The sequence below is a fragment of the Echeneis naucrates genome, chromosome 7 (genome assembly GCF_900963305.1).
Source record: "Echeneis naucrates chromosome 7, fEcheNa1.1, whole genome shotgun sequence".
In the NCBI taxonomy this organism is placed as follows: domain Eukaryota; kingdom Metazoa; phylum Chordata; class Actinopteri; order Carangiformes; family Echeneidae; genus Echeneis; species Echeneis naucrates.
Genome location: NC_042517.1, coordinates 16,013,008 through 16,036,752, shown reverse-complemented (window position 1 = coordinate 16,036,752; position 23,745 = coordinate 16,013,008). Strand labels below are relative to the sequence as shown.

The window sequence follows — 23,745 nt, the reverse complement described above, 5'->3', positions numbered from 1 at the left end:
CCCTGTCAGCTCTTCAGTGTGACCAGACTATCGTGTTCATCCATCCACCCGATCTCAGACTGGCAGTGGCAGTAACACCTGAAGCAGCCAGACTGATGTGTCAGCAGAGACGACTGGGTCTGCTTAAGCTGAGATCTCGTTATGATATTAGTCATCAAAGCGGGATTAGTTGATTTTTCAATGTGAATGTATGCATATTCACATGTGTACATCTTGCCTCTGTGCAATCTGTGTGCGTACAGTAACAGGCCACACAGCGGCTTTAGTATTTTAGAGAGACTGTGTACAGAACTTATTAAATACACTAGCGTCCTTTCCGTTTGCTGCCAACTTCAGTCCAACTACTGAACTTCACTCAACATTAAGCACCGGTACGACATGGAGAAATGGATTTCATTGGACCGGCATGAATCGAGGCAGAGAAATAAACAGTTATGCACACGCTGTTCACCATTTCTCAGTGTGTGGGATCTTGTTTCTGGTTGTCTTCAAGTGTGCGTCTCACCTCAGGCGCAGCTTTCCTCTTCTGTTCACCACCACCGAGAGTTTCCAGGCTGAGGCTGGCTTCGAAACACACCGGGCACACTCGGCTAGTTTTGTTGTCCAAGGTCTTTGAACACTTTGCACAGATGGCCTGCAGAAGGACAGAGAGGAGAGAGACAGTGTTGAGAAGCAACTCGGTTGTTAAGAGTTCATATTCTGAAAGTACATTTCCACTTGTTTTTTGACTTTTCTCTTCATCCCTTCATTTCTACACAGTGCCCAGATTTCTCTTGCTCCATCTGTGCTCACCACTCCACAGGCTTTGCAGTGATGCTTGCGCTTGGTGAAATTGAAGCTCTCGTTGCAGCCTTTACATGTTTGCTTCTCCTTGTCCTTTTTCCTAGAACTTTTCTGGAAGAAAAAAAAAAAAACAACAACCCCCTAAGAATTTCACATCAAGGTATTCAGCCTGAACAAAAAAAGAATATCTTACAGCTCATCTTCCCACATCCTTTGTTTGCCTGGCTTCCTAGCTTCCATTTCTCTGTTCTAATAACAAAAGCACAGGACTATAAACACCCACAGACTCAGTATCGCTTTCTTAAACAACTAAAATGGAGGTCAGAGGGTGTCCACAGCAAGTTAAGTCTGCTGTGAAGAGTGAAATCCATCTCCTGTTTACACAGATAACGCAACAGCTGACTTTTTTCAGCTGGTTAGTGAGGAAAAAATGGCTGTTTTTTCGATAAGAGAAATGAACAGATCGGTTGTCATTGTGTACCCTGCATAATAATCATCACCACTATCAACCTATAACACTATAAAACTAAAACTAAAATTGCAGGTACACTGTTGGCCATTAGGGTCCAAAATGGCATCACTTTATTACTTTATCCTATTAGATGTTTGTGTGAAACTGAGTAGCAGTAATGGTAGTTAGGATGGATGCACTTGTGCAGTTTTAAGTTAAATGGCCTCTTACTGCAGGTCTGCGAGGATGTGAGCAAACCGTAAAGACTTCATCGTCTTGCTTGTTTGCTTGTGTTTATTTCCGACCTCACTAAATTTTAATTCATCAGCCCTATCAGTTCATTGGCCCACAGTGCTTATTTAAATATATAAAACCAAATTTTAAACAATTAAACTCCCAACATCCTGAAAACAACTGATATTTCCCTGAAATCTTTGGATCACCATTCAACAAAGTTTCACATAAAACAAGACATCCCTCTTCCCTTTTAATGGCAGTCTGCAGCATCAACAGTGTCTAACTGGTACACGTGAGCAATGAGCTCTGTTGACAAGACATTTTGAGCCCAGAACTAATCCAATGAACTGAACTGCTTTTAATATAATCAATTTCAGCTTTGCTTTACCTGCCACTAAAAGGCAATGTGTGCTGTGAAGGGCCATTTGGCTGCAATTTTTTTCCTGCTACCTTTTAGCCATGTTTCCTGATCTTTACCTGCCACCAGCGATGGCTTTCAAAGTGCAATGATGATTTCTCCATTTTAATTCATTTCTATAAACACTCAAAACGTGTTGTTTTCCCCCTGCGAGACAAACAGTGCACATTAAACTCAGTCTTCTGGTAACGAGGTCAGCTCAGGTATATATATATATATATATATATATATATATATATATATAAAATGTTTTCTCAAAATTTCAAAATTCAAGGAAAACATGCAAATTGAGCTGGTGTTTCCCCATAAAAATGTCTAATTAGATCACATTTAAAATTAAAAGATAAAGTCATAGATTTTCCCTTCATTAAACTACCCATTAAATTATAAGCCTTGAGGGAAAAACTAGACTGCCAGCCAGACATAATAGGCCACAGCCCAAGGGCTTCAGACCCTGGGGGCTCAAGACTTCAAGTTCAATTTATGATAATTCCATTTTTAGATTAGTTTGCCAATTATTTTGGTAATACTGTTTTCCCAATAAAAGTGGCCTTGGGGTGACATTGGGACTATCATTACATAATCTTGAAGTCCCTTCTTATAGGATTAAAAAATAGTTTTAAGAAGTTTGTTATTTCAGGCAATTATTGAATTTACATGGTGGATATTCCTAAATAAACGTGGGCTTCATCAGGCTCTGGGCTAATCAGACAACGCCTCAGTAATATAAAGATAATGCAGCCAGTTAGCGTGGCGGCGGTCCACACCTCATTTTAGCATTTATAAGGTTCTAAGTTGTCTTTTTAAAATCAGCATTCCTTCAAGTCTCACCAGCATGTCAGGTGATAGTACGTTTGCTTGTAAATGTATATGTACAATACTACCTTACCCTTTCATGCAGTCTTTCGCTGTCTGAGTCCATGGATGTGCTGGACCAGGGACCCTGAGGAGCAGAACCATCAGAGAATATTTACTTATTCATTTGTGGGGGAATCGGCTTATTCCTGTAGCTCCTCCACCACTAGGTGTCAGCCTGGACCTGCTGAATTTAGTCCTCTGGCTTGTGCAAAGTTAGCATTGGCCAGGGTCCAGCTTCAGCCTGCCCAAAGTGGGTCAAACCAGATCCATAAGAGTTTTGTATACACTTTGACTTGGCTTTCCCTATTAGGTCATGAGAGAGTTCTGGGACAGGAGACTTGCAGACGGTTTGCGTGTTCATGTCAGGATAGAAAGAAAAAGATCCTTTATGTGTCTGGTTAATGCACATGATACTGCCACGTCCATAGATGGAGAGTTCAAGCAGACAAAGATGAGGTGGTGACCAACTGCTTTGTGAGATAAACAGCTTCCCATGATTCATCGCATCTGATGACCCACTAATTGAGTGATCAATGAAGTGACTGGTTGAAGGAGTGGGTGACTAACCGGTGAGTCAGGGAGATGGTCGTCCTCCCGAGAGAAGGAGCTGTTGAAAGCTTTATTGAATGTTTCGCTGTTTTGTTTGTGCCTTTTGATAGTTGCCCGGATCACCTAAAAGTCAGGAGAGATTTAGAGGAGGAAGGAGGTAGATCACATGGGGGTGAGTGGGAAAACAAACAGAAGAGATGGATTATTGATCACACACATCTGCTTTTCAATGGATTTATTGTTTCTGTGCTTGTCACAAGACCGAAGAGAGAATAAACTGCCGAATTGCAGCAGTCCTAATGTTTTGAATCTTACAGAATGTGATTCTTGCTTTAAATTGACTCAAATGAAAAAGATAAACTGAAGTGGAAAAGTGCCCTTTCTTTCCCCAACTGAATGGGAAACAAATGAATATCACAGCTCTCAAAACAACCCCAAAACCAAAACCTTGCCCAACCAGCAAAATGTATAAACCTTCTCTTGTATCTTTACAGAAACAGTGTCTGTAAGTTTTCCTTAATGCTCACTCTATTCACCCCCTCTGAAAAAAAAAATAAATTAAAAAAAGCCTCTGTAATATGCCACCATTCTGTCCAGCCTGCAAAAATGTTTTAATCAGCCTTACTCTGCTGTAATGAGCTAAATGAGCAATAATGAGGGGCTTTATTTGGGAATATATTCCCAAACACACTGAGTGAGTGTGGAGAGCATTTCAATGCTAATTCTATTATCTAATGAAATGTAGCTACCAAAGGCATAGCCCTGTAAATGCATGCTGTGAGTGTGCATGGCACACAGACACTGTGAGTGCACTATATGTGATCCTTGCCTGAATCCAGTCTTCCTTCTCCTCAGCTGTCCTGTGAAGCAACAAAAGATCAGGAGATTATTTCTGGCCTGAAAACAAACAAACAAACAAAAAAGCCCAAAAAACTAAAACAACCCACAACAACAAGCAAGCGGGAATTGACATTTATGAACCCCTGAACATGACAGATTCACGTCTTCACCTGGCTTGCAGCTCCAGCGAGCGCTGCTTGCCGATGATGGCAAACGTGTGAGGAAGGTTCTGCTTCACATTCTCCTGCACCTGAGGGCGATAACCAAAGGGTATCGGATTTTTACCCAAGCAGAGTACATTTTAAAACATATGAGGTGAAATGGTTTGAGAAGCAGAACTGCACCTCCATGCCAGCGATGTCAATCCTCTCTCGGACACTGAACTTCTGTCCAATCAGCCTGAGCTTAGGCACGCAGTACAGCAACATGTTGTTGAACTAGATCAGAGGCAAAATATACTGCAGATGATGAACAGCGCAGACAATAAGCCTGATGATGCGATACAGACACGCTCTAGCTGTCTGATATTTCTCTAACTCTCTCTCACCAAGTAGAGGTATCGGTCTTGTGCTGTTCCATTTTTCGCAGACATCTTCTTGATATGTCCTTCTTTGATGAGCTCGTTGGCCGGGTTTACTATGTCCTCCTCTCCCCCCAGCCGCTCATAAACCTCCAGCAGCTTGTTCATCTTTTCCTGAAAGCATCAGACAACAGGATGATGAAGAAAAGCAAAAAGAGAAAATACCAGAAGACACAGACTGAGCTGTAAACCAGATGCCACCAGAGGGAGTATTTTTTTCTTTTTTGTTTTCTCTCAGTTAAACTAAGCTCATTCATGGGTTTTCCAGTAAGGCAGTAACAGAGGTATTATATTTCTTTATTGATTCATAAACCATTTGTCTGCTTAAGTTGTTTAAATAAGGCGAGAAACAGTATTATGGGCAGACAGAGGAAAGAGATGAGGAGGATGACTGCTAAATGAAGAAAGTCAGTCAGGCTGTGAAACTCGAGGCAGGAAACGGCAACTTCCTGTCTGTACGAATTCATCGTGTTCACCCTCTCAGACAAACACATCAGCAACTCTATGATTGAGTAACACACAGCTGGCTTGAGACAGAGAAAAAGTTTACAAAGAGACAACAACAATAAAAAAAAGAGAGGAAAACAGTGAAATCTGCTGTGGAGTAGTCTTACCATTTTCCTGATCGCTGCATTGGAGTGGTTAGCTGCAGTAGAGATTAACTCCAGTGCCTCTGTAACACACAGACACACACACACACACACACATGTAAAACAGGCCCTCAAATTAGGAGGCTCTCCTGTGAATATCTCTCAACACCCCCCCCCCCCACACACACACACACACACCCACACACCCTTTAGTAGTAGCAAGAAAGTAATAATTATGTTGCAGACAGGATCAAGCATTTAACATGCACAGTCTTAGCATGAAATGTACTGCGTGCATTACACAGCAGAGAGCACCTGAGTCGGTCAGCTTACTCATGGTCGACATAAACAGAGACAAGAGACACACAACCGGGGAAGATGAGGCCAAAATGATTAAGACCAACACGATTTTTTCTAGGACTCCAAACAACACAGCAGGCAGAAGCTTAAGATTGGTGAAATGCACGCAGGGATATGTGAGGACTTTGGATGTCAAATTGAATTTTTGGATATGAAAAGTCATCTATTGACACAAAGTGTTGCATCTCTGATGTGTAACAATAGACAGCATAGCTGTCTTTATCTCCACAGTAGATTAAATTAAGCAGTCATCCTCATTAGGACCCCCTTGAGGCAAAGATGTGCGTCTTCACACAGACACTAATTTCATCGAGCAGTTATAATTTTTGTTATAATCTCATAGATTCTAATTGGTGCATTGTGTTCATAAAGGTGATTTTCCAGCCCGCTGTTTGATGTACAGTATATGTAAATGATATGATGGGTATGGTTCTCCTCGGATTTGAAAGTTGAAGGTTCATGCTATGGGCTCTCCTCACCCGCGATGCAGTGGTCAGGACTGTCGACCCTCATCAACCACCAATGTTTTCACATACTACATAGCCAAGCTGTCACACACCTGCCTGCCTCTGCCTAGCTGCTTTCTGTACGTACTATTTTGAAAACAATCTGGAAGACATTGAGAGAAGGCCAAAGAGTGGTTCCCAAACGAGGATTGTGCTGAGCTGTGTTCTTAGACGTGTTCAAATACGCATGATCCCCGTGATCGTGTGTTGGTTTCATGGTTGGGAAAGCGGCCATTCACAGCAAGGACCGAGGCTGTCTATCACACGATCCTCCACTTCATACTCTTTTTCCTTCTGTCCCTCAACAGTCACAGTACTGTCTTTGTTTGATGTCAAGTTTTTCGGAATGTGGTTCTGGACAGGTTCACTTTCCAGTGACGTCTTTGTTTTCATGTCACATCGACTTATTGAGGGCATTTGAATTATCTTAACCAGAGTACTGTCGTCCTTTGTCTATTTGCTTTCACTGTTGACATGTAAATGGAAGATTTGACCAGTCTATGACAGAAAAAACAGCCGTCTGAGTATCTCACTCTCTGCATCCTTTCGATCCAGAGCGTCATCAGGCAGCTTCTTCAGGTAGTCTTTGAGCAGCATCTCGTAGCGAGGAATCCGTTGGACTGGCTCCAGCATGTGGTGCTGCAATGTCAGGTTCCCACACACATCCTGTTTCTTTTGTTGCAAGCACAAAAACAAAGATTTGAAGGTATTAATGACAAGAAAGGTCGTTTTATGGGGGAAAATTTTAATTCCAACAAATTCAGGATCTGATTAAAATAACACACAGTTATTGGAAACATGTGGTCAGGCTTTTTTTCCCCCAGAGAAAACAATTCAGCAGTAATCAGCACAAATAAGCACACACACAGAGGCCTACCTGTATATTCTGGACGACACTCTTGAACTGCGAAGACCGCTGAGTCCACGTGTTGACCAGGTCCATGGCTCGGTCAAAGTTCTTCACATATTCTCCATACATCTTCATGAATGGAGCCAGTTTCTGGAGGATGTCTCCGATACGTGGGTTGGAGTCCCTACAGCACAGATAAACACAACGTAACAACAAGCTTGTCACTGACGTAATAAACAACACACGCACAAAAGAAATTGTCTTTTACGATTTCCCTCAGTTTCCACACAGTCATTCAAATCATATCACTCTGAAACTTCATCAATTCCCCCGAAATCCATTGAAACATCTGATCTGCTCAGTTTCTCACTTACAACAGTGAGATCTGTAGTCTAAGTTTTCCTTAAACTCATACATTTACATGACTACAGCTGTAAGGAAGAAAACACTGATGCCATTCTGTATTAGTAAGAAACAAACGCAAACTCCAGAAACATGAGCGAGGAACACGAGAGAAAGAACATGAGGGAGGGGATTTCACAAACTAATCCATTGTATGAAATCTCTTACCCAAGTGCACTTTCCTGACTTGTTGTTTGGATGTCACTCTTATGAAGTCTTTCAGTCTGAGTCCAAAAAATTTTTATGTGTTCCAGAAAATATTGTGACAGGTGATTTCCCTAAACACAGCCCTCTAGAGGAGTCATTATCTACAAAGGGTGGCTGATGTTGGCACAATCACACACAACGGAGGTTAATTTCACGCTTACTGAGAAAAAAGACAAGAAAATGACCTCAATCCACAACTCTGACAGCGCAGGCAGCATTGAAAACCTGACAATAATGCCCCCCACTGCTGCCCAGCTGTCTGAGAGATTCAGCCAACACCAACGGCCTAACTGACCATCACTGAGCCAAACCTTCTCCACAAAAACATTGCATTTTGATGCCTCAGGAAAGCGGCTGGGCTGCCAAGTGTTTATCTGCTCACCATTCTCCAGTAATGCGTGTCTTGAGCTCGGGGAGCAGGAACTTGTCATGGAAGCAGTATATGGAGGAGATGTTGGAGAAGATCCCTGTAATGACGTCCTGAGGGATTCCAGCCTCTGTGAGCTTAGTGCAAAATACCTGCAGACAATAAGAAGAAACATCTGTAAACAAAGACGAGTGTAGCTATTTCTAAACACACTGAATCTGGCTCCTATTAAACAGCAGTTTAGATCTTGTTTATTCATACATACAGCACTTTGATATGAGTCAACTAAAACCTTTTTCTGGGAGATAAACTATCAAATAAAATTCATGAACACATCACTTTGAGTTCAGTTGCGATCGTAGAGCAACGGCCGACAACTGTCACTGATACATCAAAAATCACACAGAGGCTAACCACTAATAATATCGAACATTTCCAAGACAAATTATTGTGGCATTGCAGTTACTCAAGGACAAATATGTCTTTCAATGGCATCCAACAATGTTTTGGTATTGTGAACTTACAATAAAGTGAAAAAGATCATAACATTTGAGAAACTGGAACAAAAAAATGCAAGTTTACTTAATGTTAACGCCACTGATTTCACACGTCTGTCACAGTACATAATTAAAAGGTATAATATCCGTTGTAACTTTGCATGACCTAAGAAATTAGGTCAGTAAGAGTTTTGAGGGCAAAACAGGTCTGATGAATGGCGCAGTGAATCCAGAGAGTTAAAAGTCAGGATATCTTCACTTCCATCATCTTATGCTTCCCTCCCAGTCACAACAACTGATGGGCTCTAATGTTTCCATGTTGTGAAAGCTGTGTGTCAAAAACAGGAAGCTAACTGTGAGGGTTCTCTGCTCTCAATAGCAAATAAACCATAGCTGTTCTGTGATTGGACAGCGGCGCATCTCCTCCACCACATGAGCTGAGCAAAGAGGAAGGAGAGCCAACCACTGGCGTAAAGTCTCATCACTAACAGACTCAGACAAAACATTGTCACCCATTTTCAAAATCTAAAGGAAGGCTCAAACTAATTTGGAGCCCAGAATGGTGAGCAGGAGAAGAGCTACATTTGTGAAAGGAGGGAAGATGGAGCCTGGCGTCACTTTTGAATGTCCGTTGTCTTTTCGTCCAGCAAGCGTAAACTGAAAGCTTTTAGATCATGAATAATCTGAATGTCAAATGGCATTATGGGAAATTGGAAAAGGCAATATTGACAATTTGAGAAATAAATGTAGTGTGTGTGTTGTGTGTGTGTGTGTTGTTTTTATGTGTTGGCTTCAGTATGGGTGATCGGTTCAAGGCAGAATTCCCACCTGTGGGAGTATAAAGTTTATCAAATAAAGTGAAATAAATGAAATAATCTTGTGAATCACAGCCCCAAGCTAATTTGCTCCACATAAAACCAGCGCACCCAGAGGCTACGGCAGATATTAAACTACTTATTAAATTTGATTTGGCATCTTTTGTTAGTTGTATAATAAAAAAAAAAGTATTTCATAGAATATTATTGTTGTGTTTGATGCGTGGCGCAAATTGTTCCTCCTATTATCTATATTTAATTTTGTTAAATAAGGTGACTTCCTCTGGGTGGCTACAGTTGGGAAGCATCATCGAGCCCCAGAGGCATTCTAATTATAAACCCAGTAAAGAAGGAAACACACATCTTTAATCCAAAGGATTTAGACACAGATAGTTGTAGAGCTGCCGTGACACTGCGACACAATACAAGCATGTGCCCCTTAGGAGGTACAAACAGTTGTGTACATGTTCATGCGCATGCTGCACAGCTATGAATAGAAACACACACGCGCATACATGTTCTCACATGATGGCGGTAACTCAGCTCTGAGTAATCTGTTCAACAGAGGAAGGGTTGTTGTCCAGCGGATCATAGTGCCTGTTTTAATCCAGCTCAGCCCTGAGCCCGATCACAGCTGACTCACCAGCCTGAGACCACTGGCTCACTCACTGGAGGTTGAAATTTGGGACAGACGAACCGAATTACACCGCCAGACAACACAAAGCCGCTAGCGAAGAAGGCAACGGATGGAGGAGCACAGTGTTACCTGGTCGAGGAGGTTGAGTCTCTTGACGTAGGCCTCTTCAGTTTGGAGAAGCTCTTTGGCAATGTTCAACAGCCTCTGAGCCTCCGAGCACTGAGGGGACACGCAAACAGCAAGGATTAACGACATTACTAAGGAAACGTCCCATTCTTCAATATTTGAGACCAACTTTTACCTGTGAGGCCAAGATATCACAAGTTTTCAAAATTAAAGTGCGGCCCACACACACACACACACACACATCTACACAGTCAACTGAAACATACAGTATCATTTACAGACACACACTGTATTTACATAAAGTATATATTTAACTTCATAGTTATTGTAATTTTTTTGGCATGTTTTCTTTTCATTCAGCTCATTTCATTTCCCATTTCTGTCATTGTTTCCACACAACTAATTGAGTCTAAATTGGATTATTCAATTTATACATAGAAAAAAGTCAAAATGTTTAATGTTAATTTACACTTATTATATATTTGTGTGTGAGAGAAATCAATAAAAATTGCTCTGTTTTCATTAAAATGCCCAATACTTATTAAGTTAACAAAACTAAACCTACTAAATATATCCCAACTCCCAAACTACAGCTTCCTTCTGAAGATGTAGATCTTAAAAAAAAAAAAAAAAAAAAAAAGGCTAAACTGGTGGGTATTTTGAATTGTTTTACGCAAAGTGACTCAAAGAGGAATGAAAAGGACATTTATTTCCTCTAGTGAATACTTCCCTCGGGAGGATGGTGTACAGGACGGACTACAATGCCCACATTCATATTAATGAAGGAGCATATCTTCCGCTGCATGGTGTGTCTCACTAATGTGTTCTGAACAGTTTTTGGACCACAGTAGTCCTGTATGGCACAAAGAAATAAACTGCCTTTGGCAACACAATAAGTAGGAGAATTAAATTGTTGTTGATGCCCCCCCCCCCCCCCCCCCCCCCCGCCTTACGACTTTACACAAAAACCAAAATATCAGCAAACCTATTATTTAATGCTTCAGCTCGAGGCAACAGTCGGCGACATGTGCAGCCGATTACTGCGGGCTGACATTCACAGAGCCCTATTCTAGTCAGTGGTTTAGCTCAGCAGCATAAACTGATCCAGCGAAACTGAAGGGCTGCCTCCGCCGCCTTCTCTCATTCTGACTTGTTGAAGATTGAGATGGGAAAGGATTATATGATGAAAGATGCTGACAAAGTTCAGTTCAGTGACACATACACAGAAACACTTTGCCTATTGCAGCAACGTGGGTTTCTCAAAAGCTGCCTCTCACGTAAACACACATACACACTCACTCTTTTACAGGAACAGCATGTATGAGAGGGTGGCATTTTCGCTGCAGCTTTATTACAGCCATTAGTACTCTCACAAAAGTGAAAATATCATTGTTTGCACATTAAACGATACCACGTCAGCAAAACTTTTATTTTTTGTCCCCGTCTTATCTTCTTGCAGTGCACATCAGTGAAAACCCACATCCTCTGTGACGAGGCTGTCATACTGTCGTCAACATGCCAGCTGTAGTGTCAGAAACATTCAGTTGCATACATTGAAAGACCAACAACCTCAGCCACACACAAACACACGCCCTTCCTCTGCACAGCAGGGTGGGATCAGGAAGCACTGGAGAGCAGAGATACCTTTCCCCTAAAGGCTCTGGGTGTGGGTGGTCAGCTGAGGCTGCATATTTTTTTGTGCTCATCTGACATTTGTGGGTGTGTTGTAAAGCATTAAGCTGGACTGACAAAGACAACACAATATAGCTTCCACTGCTGGTTTACCGACACTCTGCTCAGAATTAGTGCTGTCTTAACATTTTCTCTTTCTCTGAGCTTTGGTCTCCGCTCATTTGACATTGTTTCATCTTTCTGCCATCACCTCCTGAATTTCTTCTTCTTTGGTATACCGGTATATTTTAAGACTCTACCCTGATACTTTTACCACAGCAAATGTTGATCAACAATAAATCGAGTACCGGTGGCTTACTGTATATGAGCCTCCACCAGGAAGAGTATGTGCACTGTTTGAGATATCAGTGTTGTTTAATCAATAGTCAAACTGAAGGACATAAGAAAACTGAAACTTCTGTGGGGAGACTCTTTCATCCAGAAGCCATCACCAGCTCCTGTTACAGCTTTTGGGCAGGTATTCATCCTTTTATGTAACAGCAGAGCTGCTTTTACAGTCAGGTCAGCCACTTGAGCAGAAAACCGAGGCTGTAGGAGTGTCTAATGTTTCATGCAGAAGCATTCTTTGAAATGTTTCACATAGGCTGAGATAATAATAGATATAAGCTACTATTTCCATTACACGAAAGGCATGAAAGTCTTAGATGGAGCTTTTATTGACCTGCAGGATGAGCTCAATTCAGACATGCTGTTTAAATTTATGATGCAACATAGGTATAAATTAAAAAGGTTATGGTGGGGGGGATAGAGAAAACTATGAATCAGTAATGACTACCCTGGAGGTAAAGGAGGGTTTATTCAGACTTTAGATTATGGTTGTTCAGGTTTATGGTTATGACATGATGAGGCTGAAGCATGCAAGATACTCACTTTGTGTGCCTCTGAGGATGTATCTGTCAGATATCCAGTCTGTGTATCTGTCAGAGAGTGTATCTCCCCACTGCTCCCCTCATCTAGGTCGCTGTCCTCATCCTGCGTTGAGTCACGCTTGTTGCCCAGAGTAACACAGCAGGACACGCTCTCTGTTTCTGTGATACTGTCATAGTGATCTTCCTCATCAATGGCGTCCTCATTGGGGAACACCTCCCCTTCGGCGGCACAAGAGGGGCTGTCGATGCCACTGTCCCGGTTGGGAATCTTCCCATTCTGCTCCAAGGAGTCGTGATTGTCCAGGAGCTCGTGGGAGGAGCCTTCCTCCCGCTCCACATCATCAAGGCAACCATTGCCGTGTGTGATGTCGTCCTCTGCCTGCAAATCGTCCAGCGCGGCATCATCTGAACCGCCGATGTGCAGTGAGGCCAGACAGGAAAGGTCAGAGACCTCGTCAGTCTGTTCGGAGGTGCCAAGTGCAAGTTTATCTACAGGAGAGGAGTCTCCTGCAACCTTCACTGTGGTGTCCTGGATGCAGGAGGAGCTGATGTCGGACGCAGCATCCATTCTCAGACACACAGACCGTGGGAGCACCCCCAGGATGGGGACCCTAAGAGAATAAAAAGACGCAGTTACAGTTACAGACAGGAAGACTTTCTCTGATGAGAAATAAAAAATTACTGCACTATTTTGTGTTTCCGACTGCAAAAATAACAAAAGGCAATATTGAGAAAGTTGTCTTAAGTTTCCTCCTGAGCAATGAATTTGAGAAACATGCTAAGGTGGACAAAGGAAACTTCCTCTTTTAATTCCACACGCACAAACTGAGCAACAAAACAATGTATGTGAGACCACATGGCAGACCACATTTCAGATAAAATTCCTTCCTGACGATGCCTTACTTTGAATTCTCAAACCTCTCGATGAGCAGTCCCACCTTCTGGGCCTCTCTCTGCGGCTGGGCTCCTGGGCCAGAAGGGATTCGAGTGGGCTTTGGTTTAGTTGGAGGAGGAGGTGCTGGCAAAGGCCTGGAGGGCGCTGGGGGAATCCTCTTGGGTTTCTTGTCTTGCCCAAGGGCGAGCAGGTGTGCAGGTTTAGGGGGCACTACAGATGCAGCGATCCAGACAAGACAAGAGTAGAAGAGCAAGAGAGACGCATAAGGCTGCAGATACTCACACAAACAGTTAGGTTACGGGGATAAATCCAAGTGAGAAAACCTCCATGATGGAGTTCATGAGTTAAGCTTGCTTAATTCCTTCCAAATTCTCAAGACAAAAATCCAAACTGGAAAAATACAGTTTAAAAAAAAATAAAAAATAAAAAAAAAAATAAAACAAGATCAGCCGTTCAGAGTGAGACCGGCTATAAGCTTCAACTGTCTGCCAACTTCCTTATTTCGGAACAGGATGCTGAGCTCTGCGTGTAAAGCCACAGCAGTTCCAATCATGTTAAAAGAAAGTGACGGAGAAATGACAGAGCTCTGAATGCACAGTGCAGTTAAACATACTTTCACGCAATAGGGTATTTCACCGTTCTGCTTATACGTTTGCATTTCTGGAAATATTCATGTCTGAAATCAGGAAATGTGAAGATATGTCACAGTCAATTCAAGCACTTCCTCTGTCTTTGTGTGTGTAACTGTGTGGATGAGACTTTACATATATGTTACAATAAAAATGATGGAAAACACAACTGTGTCTCTTCTTTCTCTCCTCTATCTAGTTTTTTTTTTTCCTTAACCATGAAACTGCCATCTATATATCTATAACCATCTACAGTATCTACTACGGCAAGCAGTTTCGGAATGATTTTGATATATTGTGAAGTTTCAGGAATACGTTGAATTAAAACCTGAATATAGCAAATGAAGTGTGGGTACCGCATTGCCTCGAATAGTGGCCAGTGGCTTTAATTTACTCAGCAGCAGATTGTACTGGGTCTTTATTAGGAGGAAGGCTAATACAGAGGATGCCTCCCACAGTTAACTTGGTCTTCTGACAGCTGGCGTATCCGCACGCTGCGTTCGGTAGACATGTGACGTGTGGTTTCACTTGCCAGCTCGTGTTGGGTCATATCATGAAGAATTGATGAATCCTGCCTAAAATGGGCTGAGGTGTTCTTTCATTCCATCACTATGTACCCCATCTTTGACTCGGCTCCTCTGTCCACCTACCTGGACCCCCATCTCTCCAGAGTTCTACACAGAACACCCTCTGGACTCTCTTAATCCTGAGTGAGGTGAAAGGAAAAGCACAGCGTCCTTCACTCCACCAGTTCCTACCAGCACCACCTGCTTCCCTTCCCCGTCCTTTATTCTCCCCCTGTATCCACTGAGCACTGCCCTCCCTGCCACACAAAGTCATTCCACTCAATAAAGATCCACAAACTAGCTTCCAGCGAGGGCTTGTGATGGTCACATAAATGAACAGAAATAATAAAATTAGTTTTAGCTGCAAGACTGCATCGTCCTCATATAAGGTTGACACCCTGCAGTGGTGAACTATGAGGACAAATTCAGACGAAAAAAAAAAAAAGAAGAAGAAATTATTTTCGTAGCACTATTTGAAAAGTAATCAGATTGTAGTTAACAAGTGTCTACTACAGAGGCGCATACTGGCTCAGATGGTCTGTTTGTCCCATAACTGTGCAGTTCACCATTTTTTTTTTTTTTAGCAGTTTTTCCTAGAAACATTTTGAGGGAATCTGGAACTTACATCACTGTACCTAAATTTTGACCAAAGGAAACGTTATAGATCCTGCTTGCCAAAATGTCTAGCTCCAAGGTCATAACCGCACTGCCTGTGTTCAGATAACTGCGCTATCAGGATGAACTGCGAGTGGAACAAAAACAGGAAGCAATAATAATATAATAATATAATAGTAATATCACTGATATAATAGTAAGAACTAATAGGCCAATTTAAATTAAGATCAGTTTATTCTGTGCACGATAGAAAGATGGCATAATTCTTTGCCTTGTTTTTAAGCATATTAATGTCCCTGTCAGATTGTTTTAATAAAGGTATTTCCTCTTCATCATGACAGAATGACCTATTTTCAGTCCCATTTTTGGAATTTTATAACCATAATGGGCTATCATTTTGGCATGAGGTTTTCCTTCCAGGGTCTTTGGTGGCAAAGAGACACCCAGAGAGAGCAGAGACATGTGTAAGAACAACTGTGAATACCTGGATGTCGAACCGGACGAATCAGAAGGTATAACTCTGAATCAATTCCTCCATTTTGATTTGTTGCTGCATACAGAATATCTTTGGGTTTTCAACTGTTGCTCTAAGAAAAAAAAAACTAAATTTGTATGTTATATTGGGTTATATTGTTATATTGGCTATGTAACTTTCAATACTCAGAAAAAGAATGGGAGCATATTATATATAATGCTTGGTTTACTTATGGCTTTTTAAACAACAAGAGGTTTTGAGCCAAGAAATGCTTCCTACCATCATCAGCAGTCTCTGCAAAGGTGTATTTGTGGCCTACCGGTGTATATTGAAATGCTTCCTATGCTTCCAAATATGCAGAACAATGAGAATTGTTCAGATCAGTCTTTCAACTTCTCCTCAAAAGAGTTTGAATAATTGTGTACTGGGACCAAGCCTATGGTGTCATGACCTAGAATGTCCTCGCAAACATAACATGTTGTTTTTTTGTTTTTTTTTAATATATATATATTTAGCATTCATCAAAATGAATCATGCTTAAACACAAACATTTGGGAGGCACTTCCCTGCATTTCACCAGCCGCTCTTGCAGAGGTGACCTACTGAGCTGTGTGAGCGACAGAGTGAGGCCAGAGAGCTGACACGCACCATGTGTTGTCAGAGCAGAATAAATGGCAGCTCAATAGCAGGAGTCTGATCTGGCTGCACCTTTCAATTATAATGACGGCACCAATGTCAAAATTGGCCTTGAAGGGCCCTCGCTTGCGCTGCGGTGTTTTACCTTGAGGTTTCTGTGCAGTTGGTGATCTCGGCGAAGTGGAGGGCTGGGGCCGGGGTTTGATGGCGGGCCTGTCGTGACATGGTCTGGGGGTCGGACCTTTCTTCACCAGCCGTGGAGAGCACAGGTAGTCCACTGAGCCACACGAGTATTGCAGAGAGGAGGCGGGGAGGTCTGCAGTGCAGAGGCAAGATGAAAGACAATATCATAAATCGATCGATGTAATGAGATCAGTTTAAACACACATGAACAACCGCTGTGTAATCCTGTTACAGCGACGCAGGGGTGTGCAGCACTGTAGGTGAATGACCTTGAACTCAGAATACTGCCCTCACCCAGAAAAGAGACGCTCTGCAGCATTGATCCCGACACCGGGCCTGAGGCAGGCAGAGAGCTGCAGAGGCTGCATAAATTGGTCTGTTTCATGCTCTCCAATAGACCTGTATCTGATTAACGCCATCTAATCTGGACCCTGCCTGGAAACGGATTGTTTGTGTGAGCACCATGAGAGCAAAAGCAGCTTAATAATGTAGAATTGTGTGATCTGCAACATCAGCAACACTTTTCCATTGCCCTGAGATGGACAATGAAGTGCTTTGAGTGTGAGCATGCTTCTTTGGTATCATCTGTCTTACCTCTCTTAGAGGACACGGGTCTGTATTTTCTTATTTAGAACAAGCTCAAAGTAAAACTGTGTACTCAGCTCATTTGATAAAAGTAAAGGTGTAAAAAACATGCGGCTTCGTGATCTGTGCACTATAGAAAGTGTGCTTGTGAGCATTCACACCACCTGGACGGTTTATTTGGGACTGACTGACATAAGCTACAGAGTCTGTGTCTATGGGCTGTGTTGAGCTTTAGCTACACACTCCTATTTCTGTTTAGGCATTTGGTGACCAACCCCCCCAAAAAAAAATAAAAAAAAAAAGGTTATGACCAGACTCAACTTTTCTTATGTCATGCACTCACACATTGTCTTTACTTCACATGTGAATATTGTTCAGAATATTTTGCTCTTACAGTAAGTGATGACGAAAAATACTGGCGAGAAAACAGAAAGTAGGTCCTAATTGTGCATGAATAAAGAAAAAAAAAAAAGAGAGAAGAAAAACATGAAGCCCAAGCCCAATGAGGTGATATTCTTTTGTTTATTTATTTCTCTTATATGTTAACTTTACAGTTTCTTTTAAGTATTGTACGGTATGTCTACTGTATGAATACTCTGCACTCTTTTTTATTTGCAATCTAAGTTGGTAAGTTGGAACAATAAAGTAAATCAATCAATCGATCTATTTATCCATCCATCAACCCAGATTTTTGTATTCCATCATTTACTGACGCACCAAATAAAGAAATATAAATAGTCTACCCACAGCTTCTGACAAAAGGACAGAAGTTATGACGTCCATAGTTACTTGTGGATGCATATTACTGTGATTTGAAACAATGGCAGTCGATCCAGTGTCTCGTCCATTACGAGGGATCGATGTCCCTCAGTAGATGATGATAACCACGGAGACTTCAGTCACACACCTCTGTTCCTTCAGGCTAAGGAACCTGATGTAGTTGGCCCAACTATTTCTCAACTAGATTAGTGCACAATATTGCACTGAGCCCCCATAAGATTTCTGGCACATCTAATTTGGTGCTTTTTAAGCTATGCTCCAGGCAGTGGAGGAGAGAATTCAGTCTGTAATGAGTCCTGTTCTGCCGTCTGCTCCATGTGGCACACTGCAAGCTTCAGAGCAGGCAGGGGGAGAAGAAGAGGCTTCCACAAACATACCTCTCAACTCTGAAGAATAGCAGGTTTAAAAATAGAAAAAGTGTTTTCTCCACAGAGGATCACAGATACTATAGGTGCCAGATTATTCATCTGACTGTCCTTGAATTCAGTCCCTAGCAACAGAAACCACAACAAGGGGTTCACACCCTTCACAAGTCCTTTATCCAAGACTCTGTGACCCGAGGCTGGCCGGGTCATTCCTGGGAAAAACAAACAGCAGTGAAAGACAGATACATAGTGGCTGGTACCTATGGAAACACACAAAACCCTCATATCACACAGCCCAACACCAAACAGTAAGCTGACGACACAGCAGAGTGAGGGGAGCTGACACTCACAGTTTCTCGTTAAAAACTCACAAATCAAGTATAAAATCAGATGGCATCCTTCGACAGCACGCAGGGAATACACGGTGAGTACATTCACAGAAAAAGCTGTCACTAGCAGCAGTTATTAAACATTATAACACATACCAAACAAGTAGCCAGTTAGTATAATCTTAGAACGGAGCTGGTTAGCCAACATTACCTTGCCTCCAACTGTTCAGTTTCACTTATCCAAAGTCCAAAGTGCAAGTAAGTAGAAAAATCTCCTACACAGTCCCAGTTAACATCAAAACCAGTCCTTCTCTCCCAGACCGTGTGTGCAGCTGAGACTCATTCTTTTGACAAACTAACAAAAACACACACACACCCTGCATAACTCAGTCCGACATCACACTCAAACACCCGTTCACCTATCCCTTCCCATGCGCATTCGAGGAGCTGCGCCTGTCTGTTCACCTGACAAACCTGATTCACGCACGTCCTCCCTGGGCCAAAGTGACATAACTGTGAGTCACTGTGGAGGCCTGGCAATCCCTACGCACTGTTTCAATAACACACATATCACACAACTCAACAGACACTGTCACATCACCGTTATTAACCATGTTTTAAATCTGTCAGCTAACCGGTTTGGACTCAGAGGGCCAATGTGATGAGATTAATTTTGTAACTTGTTGGCTTTTATGGAAGCACACAGCAGAGAAGTGATCTGAGCTCATGAATTTCTTCAGCTTTGTGCCAAGCTCATTACTATGGAGAAGACGAATAAGGCAATTAGATCGACATTACACGTCCGAGCATATCATCACCGCTGCACTCATGTGACAACCTTCCCCTGCAGAAACAATTTGAGTATTATTCAGCATTAGTCACGACGCATCCCTTCAATTAGGCACACCAAATATCAGACCGCCCATCCTCTTAACCATAGACATATTGTTCCTTCACTGAGGAAGTGAAAAAGAACCAACAGAACCCAGATTGCATTGCAACCTGAAAGACTGCATTACACTGTATTTATAAACACAGTGAAGTGGACCTAACTCACCAGAAACATTCAGATACCTTCAGGTATGAGACAGGAAGATAGTGGAAACAATACTCTCCCCCTCTCTTCCGCCACAGTGAAAAGTACGAGGCCTTTCCAAATATCTGTTGACATTGTGTCACTGTCACAAGAGGAAAAGCTAATGAGTCTCACACTGACTGCTGCATATACAAGTCTGGATTTCATTTCATTTCATTTTTCATTTCAAACTCTGATATGACATAATGTGAACAATTTCAGCTCAGTTTATAAAACTCTTTATTATATTAAAAATAGCATCTATCACATCAGGAGGCTTCAAATGTTTTTACTTAAAACATGTAAGTATCTTTTCAAATTTTGGGATATTTGTGTGGAGCTTTCGCAATTTCTGCAAATGCTCACTTTTAATGATTTTACCATTCTCTGCCTTTCCTCGAGCGCCACCTGGAGGTCACCTTTTGTTGTTTTGAGTGATTTGTCTGTTAATTAAATTTAACAGCCATTCAACTGGTGTGAGAAGAATGGGGAAGTTTCCATCTGGCATCTAATTAGATAAAATTTGCATAAACTTTAGCAGCTCTTTTGGTTTAGCGCTAGATGGAAAATGTTGGCATGCTAACAGGCTAAAGTGAAATAGTGAACATTGTAAACATGATAAATACTTCAAGGCAGTCCAATAGCATTTTCTTTATGAGCCAGTTGACATGCAGCATGAGTATTTAGCACAATACTATGTTGTATCTAATCAAAAACTCATAAGACTGCTAACGTGGCTGTAAACTCTCTTGCCTATCGATAATACCATCAAAATTTTCAGACCATAAATTACTGCAACCAGCTGTCCAAAAGCCTTGTCTAAATAAAAACAAATTCGGAAAAACTTGCTTAAAACTGGAAACTATCTGATCATATAATGAGTGCACAAGTTCATGGATCCATGATGGCTTTCTGGATAAAGCATTTCAGCGTTTAATGCCTACTCATAATTCAAATAGCAAACATTTGAGGCTTTATAAAAATAATAAGAATTATTGTTTTGTTTAGATTTTTTTCAAAATTTGGTAATTATGTTGGAGTAAACGGCTACCTGAAATTAATTGTCTTCAGAGCTGTCTGTTATAAGGCGCCTCATAATCATCTATGGTCTAATCACTGTCTACATTGTTGTTTATATACTACAATACTGCGCCTTGCTTGAAAAATAAATATCATAAAAAGATGACAGATTTCATTATCTACAACTTGTCAGTTGTAACCCAAAATTAGCATAATAATAAATTTTTGTAATGTGAGACAGCCACTGTTCTTTCCTTAAAAAAACGACGAATGCCTTATTTTGGAACAAATGCTCTTTGCTTTTTTTTTCCTTTTTCCCCAAACTGAGAAACACATGAGACACAGATTCAAAACGCAAACCTAGCTGGCTGTCAGTCACTTTCAGCCCTGAGGCGACCCCCCCCCCCCCGCCCCCCAAGAGTCATTTATTACCCATCATCCCTTGAGTACAGCTCTCTCGCCCCAGTGCTGTCTCGGTGACAGATCATTTAGATTCAGCAGTCTTCCCAGTCAGACAGCCAGTCAATCAGGTCTCCGCCCCACAAACCAACCCCTGGTGAAGCTGAGCTGACATCCCAGCTTGCATCACTTCCACCAACCCGCCAATTCCCCAGTAAGGTATAGCTGAATCCCAGAGAAAATTTCTCCAAGTATGGCACCTCATTATTTCCACATCACCATCAAATTTCCCAGTTTCTCTTCCTGCATCACACCAACTCTGCTCCTCTCACCCCGACTGTGTCCCTGTCTGTTTAGCTCTCTCTCTCTCTCCTGACATTTAACATATTGATCTGGTTTTTGCTTTCTGTTGGAGGTGAAGTCTCTCATTTATAGTAACTCTTATGGTATATATTTCTAATGGACAATGAGCCACTTAGCTAATAAACTCCCCCAGAGAAGCACACACATTCTGGACATGGCCTGATGTTACCTGATGTTACAAGAGAAAGAAAATGCAGCAAAACAGATGGCGAGAACATAAATCGTAGTCAGGAGAGAGCAGAGATGATGGAAGTGATGGAGAAGTTGACTGACACTGTATTCATTTCTCCTTTCTCAGTGTTTCTACCCCCCTCTGTAGGAGATAGTGATGACCTTGATCTGCTTTTAGGTTATTATCCAAACAGTTACAAAGCAGAATGACAGAAATCCACAGAGAAACACACTCAACACAAGTTTGGATGCATGTTTCTGGGTTACTTAAGGGTTTATAAAGGGAAGTTGACACATAAGCCAGTCAGTGCAACCTGGAAGGTTTAGCAGAGGGCTTAAGAAAGACAATTTGCTCTCTCAGTGGTCATACTTACGTACAATATGGCTGAACATAATGCTGGGAAAAGAAACATATTATCCTGACAGGGTGGTTTGAAAAATGGCTTTGCCTGTTTTGATACTTTTTCTCACCTGAAAGCAATTCAATTCCATTATAGCTGACTTATGTTATTAATTAAGAATTATATCTTTTGCATTAATTTATATTCATATATTATATGTGATCTTTCTTTTGACAAACAAAAAGGAAAAAACGAGAAACAGCAAACATTTTAAGTTTTGGCAAAGCTATTAGTTTATTATTATTATTATTATTGTTATTATTATTATTATTATTAGTTTTGTTGCAGCTTTACCCTAAAAAAAATAAATAACGTAAGAGAGTGGGTGGGCTATCGCTTTGATGGGACCTATTGCACATACACCAAGAAAGGAAATACAACAGAGGCAGCACTGCTCTTGGATCTACACTAGGACATCCTAAATCTCTGACAATCATCAGATTTCCCCCATGGCTGCAACTAACCGTTCACCACAGAGTGTATTCACACACACACACACACACACACACACACACACACACACACACACACACACACACACACACACACAAACGTACAATCACAAGGACAGAAGGATCAACAGCTCTGCAATCACATAGAGTAGCATCTGGCCCCAGATTACAAATCTATATTCATCTGTTCCTCTTCACATTCTGTTAGAATCACCGTTACACTCTTGCTGTCAATCCCTTCGTTAGACCTGAGGAATATGTGTGTGTGTGTGTGTGTTGTGGTGCCTTAAGTTTCACTGGTATCATGGCTTCCCAAGATTCGACAGGGGTGGGGGTAAGTCATCTTGTTAGGCTTGTCCTCTCCTCCTAAATCAGGCCAGTGGGCACAGCAGGCACACCGACATGTCTCCCACACTAAGTGGGGGGATTTCACCAGCTCCCATAGATTAGGACCATGCGATTTTTTTTTTTTTTTTTTTTTGGGGGGGGGGACAAGCGAGCAGACACTGAGAGGCATAAAAGAGGATGAGGAGAGAGCAGATGGTTGGAAAGTTTCGATGAAAGTCATTGCTTACTGTTGTGAAAGCAGAAAACTCTTTGAAAAAAGCAAATAGAGTAATGATATAAAGTATAGTTGAATGGTTTCAATGCCAAGCAGGAAATATGAAGGTGTTACTGATAAGTTGTGTTCACATGCTTCAGCAGAAACACAGTCGTCGCTGTAAATACCTTGAGGCAAAAAAAGGACCATCTGCTTTCAATTCCTGTAATAACACACTTTAACTGTCAACAAGTCGAACAGACTTCAAATAAAAAGAGTGACTGGATAATATCAGGGGCAGCATCCTTGTGCAGAGTAAAATAAATCTAGAAAGAATTACCCTTCAGTATGAGAAACCAAAGAGGAGGCTATTCCCATGGCAACTATGGTGATCCATTTTGCTATTATAGTAGGTAGGTCATGCTGAATTATGAAGAACTACTTCGCTTCCTTCAGGCACACATTTCAGACATCAGCGGACTTCTAATATCCTTCACATCCACACTGCAACAGAGAGACGGCGGGCAGACACACCATCCAGCGCTCCGTCCTTCCTGGCAGAACAGACCAAACGCTGAGGTTAAGTGAGGATACAGTCATTGACCTTTTTCCTACAGCGTGACTCAAGGCC

The 23,745-nt window shown here is 41.7% G+C and overlaps 1 protein-coding gene across 1 annotated transcript in view; it reads right to left on the bottom strand.

Annotated features, from left to right (window-relative positions):
* Window positions 1-23,745, bottom strand: part of fgd (faciogenital dysplasia) — a 48,837-nt gene that overhangs the window by 3,019 nt on the left and 22,073 nt on the right. The window contains exons 2-17 of the mRNA XM_029506236.1: window positions 16,596-16,766; window positions 13,538-13,739; window positions 12,636-13,245; window positions 10,077-10,166; window positions 8,014-8,150; window positions 7,050-7,206; window positions 6,706-6,844; window positions 5,331-5,389; window positions 4,684-4,830; window positions 4,481-4,573; window positions 4,307-4,386; window positions 4,126-4,156; window positions 3,315-3,419; window positions 2,779-2,832; window positions 793-894; window positions 506-634 (exon numbers count right to left, since the gene is read on the bottom strand). Coding sequence (XP_029362096.1) covers window positions 506-634; window positions 793-894; window positions 2,779-2,832; window positions 3,315-3,419; window positions 4,126-4,156; window positions 4,307-4,386; window positions 4,481-4,573; window positions 4,684-4,830; window positions 5,331-5,389; window positions 6,706-6,844; window positions 7,050-7,206; window positions 8,014-8,150; window positions 10,077-10,166; window positions 12,636-13,245; window positions 13,538-13,739; window positions 16,596-16,766 — 2,306 coding nt within the window. The remainder of the gene's footprint in view (window positions 1-505; window positions 635-792; window positions 895-2,778; window positions 2,833-3,314; window positions 3,420-4,125; window positions 4,157-4,306; window positions 4,387-4,480; window positions 4,574-4,683; window positions 4,831-5,330; window positions 5,390-6,705; window positions 6,845-7,049; window positions 7,207-8,013; window positions 8,151-10,076; window positions 10,167-12,635; window positions 13,246-13,537; window positions 13,740-16,595; window positions 16,767-23,745) is intronic.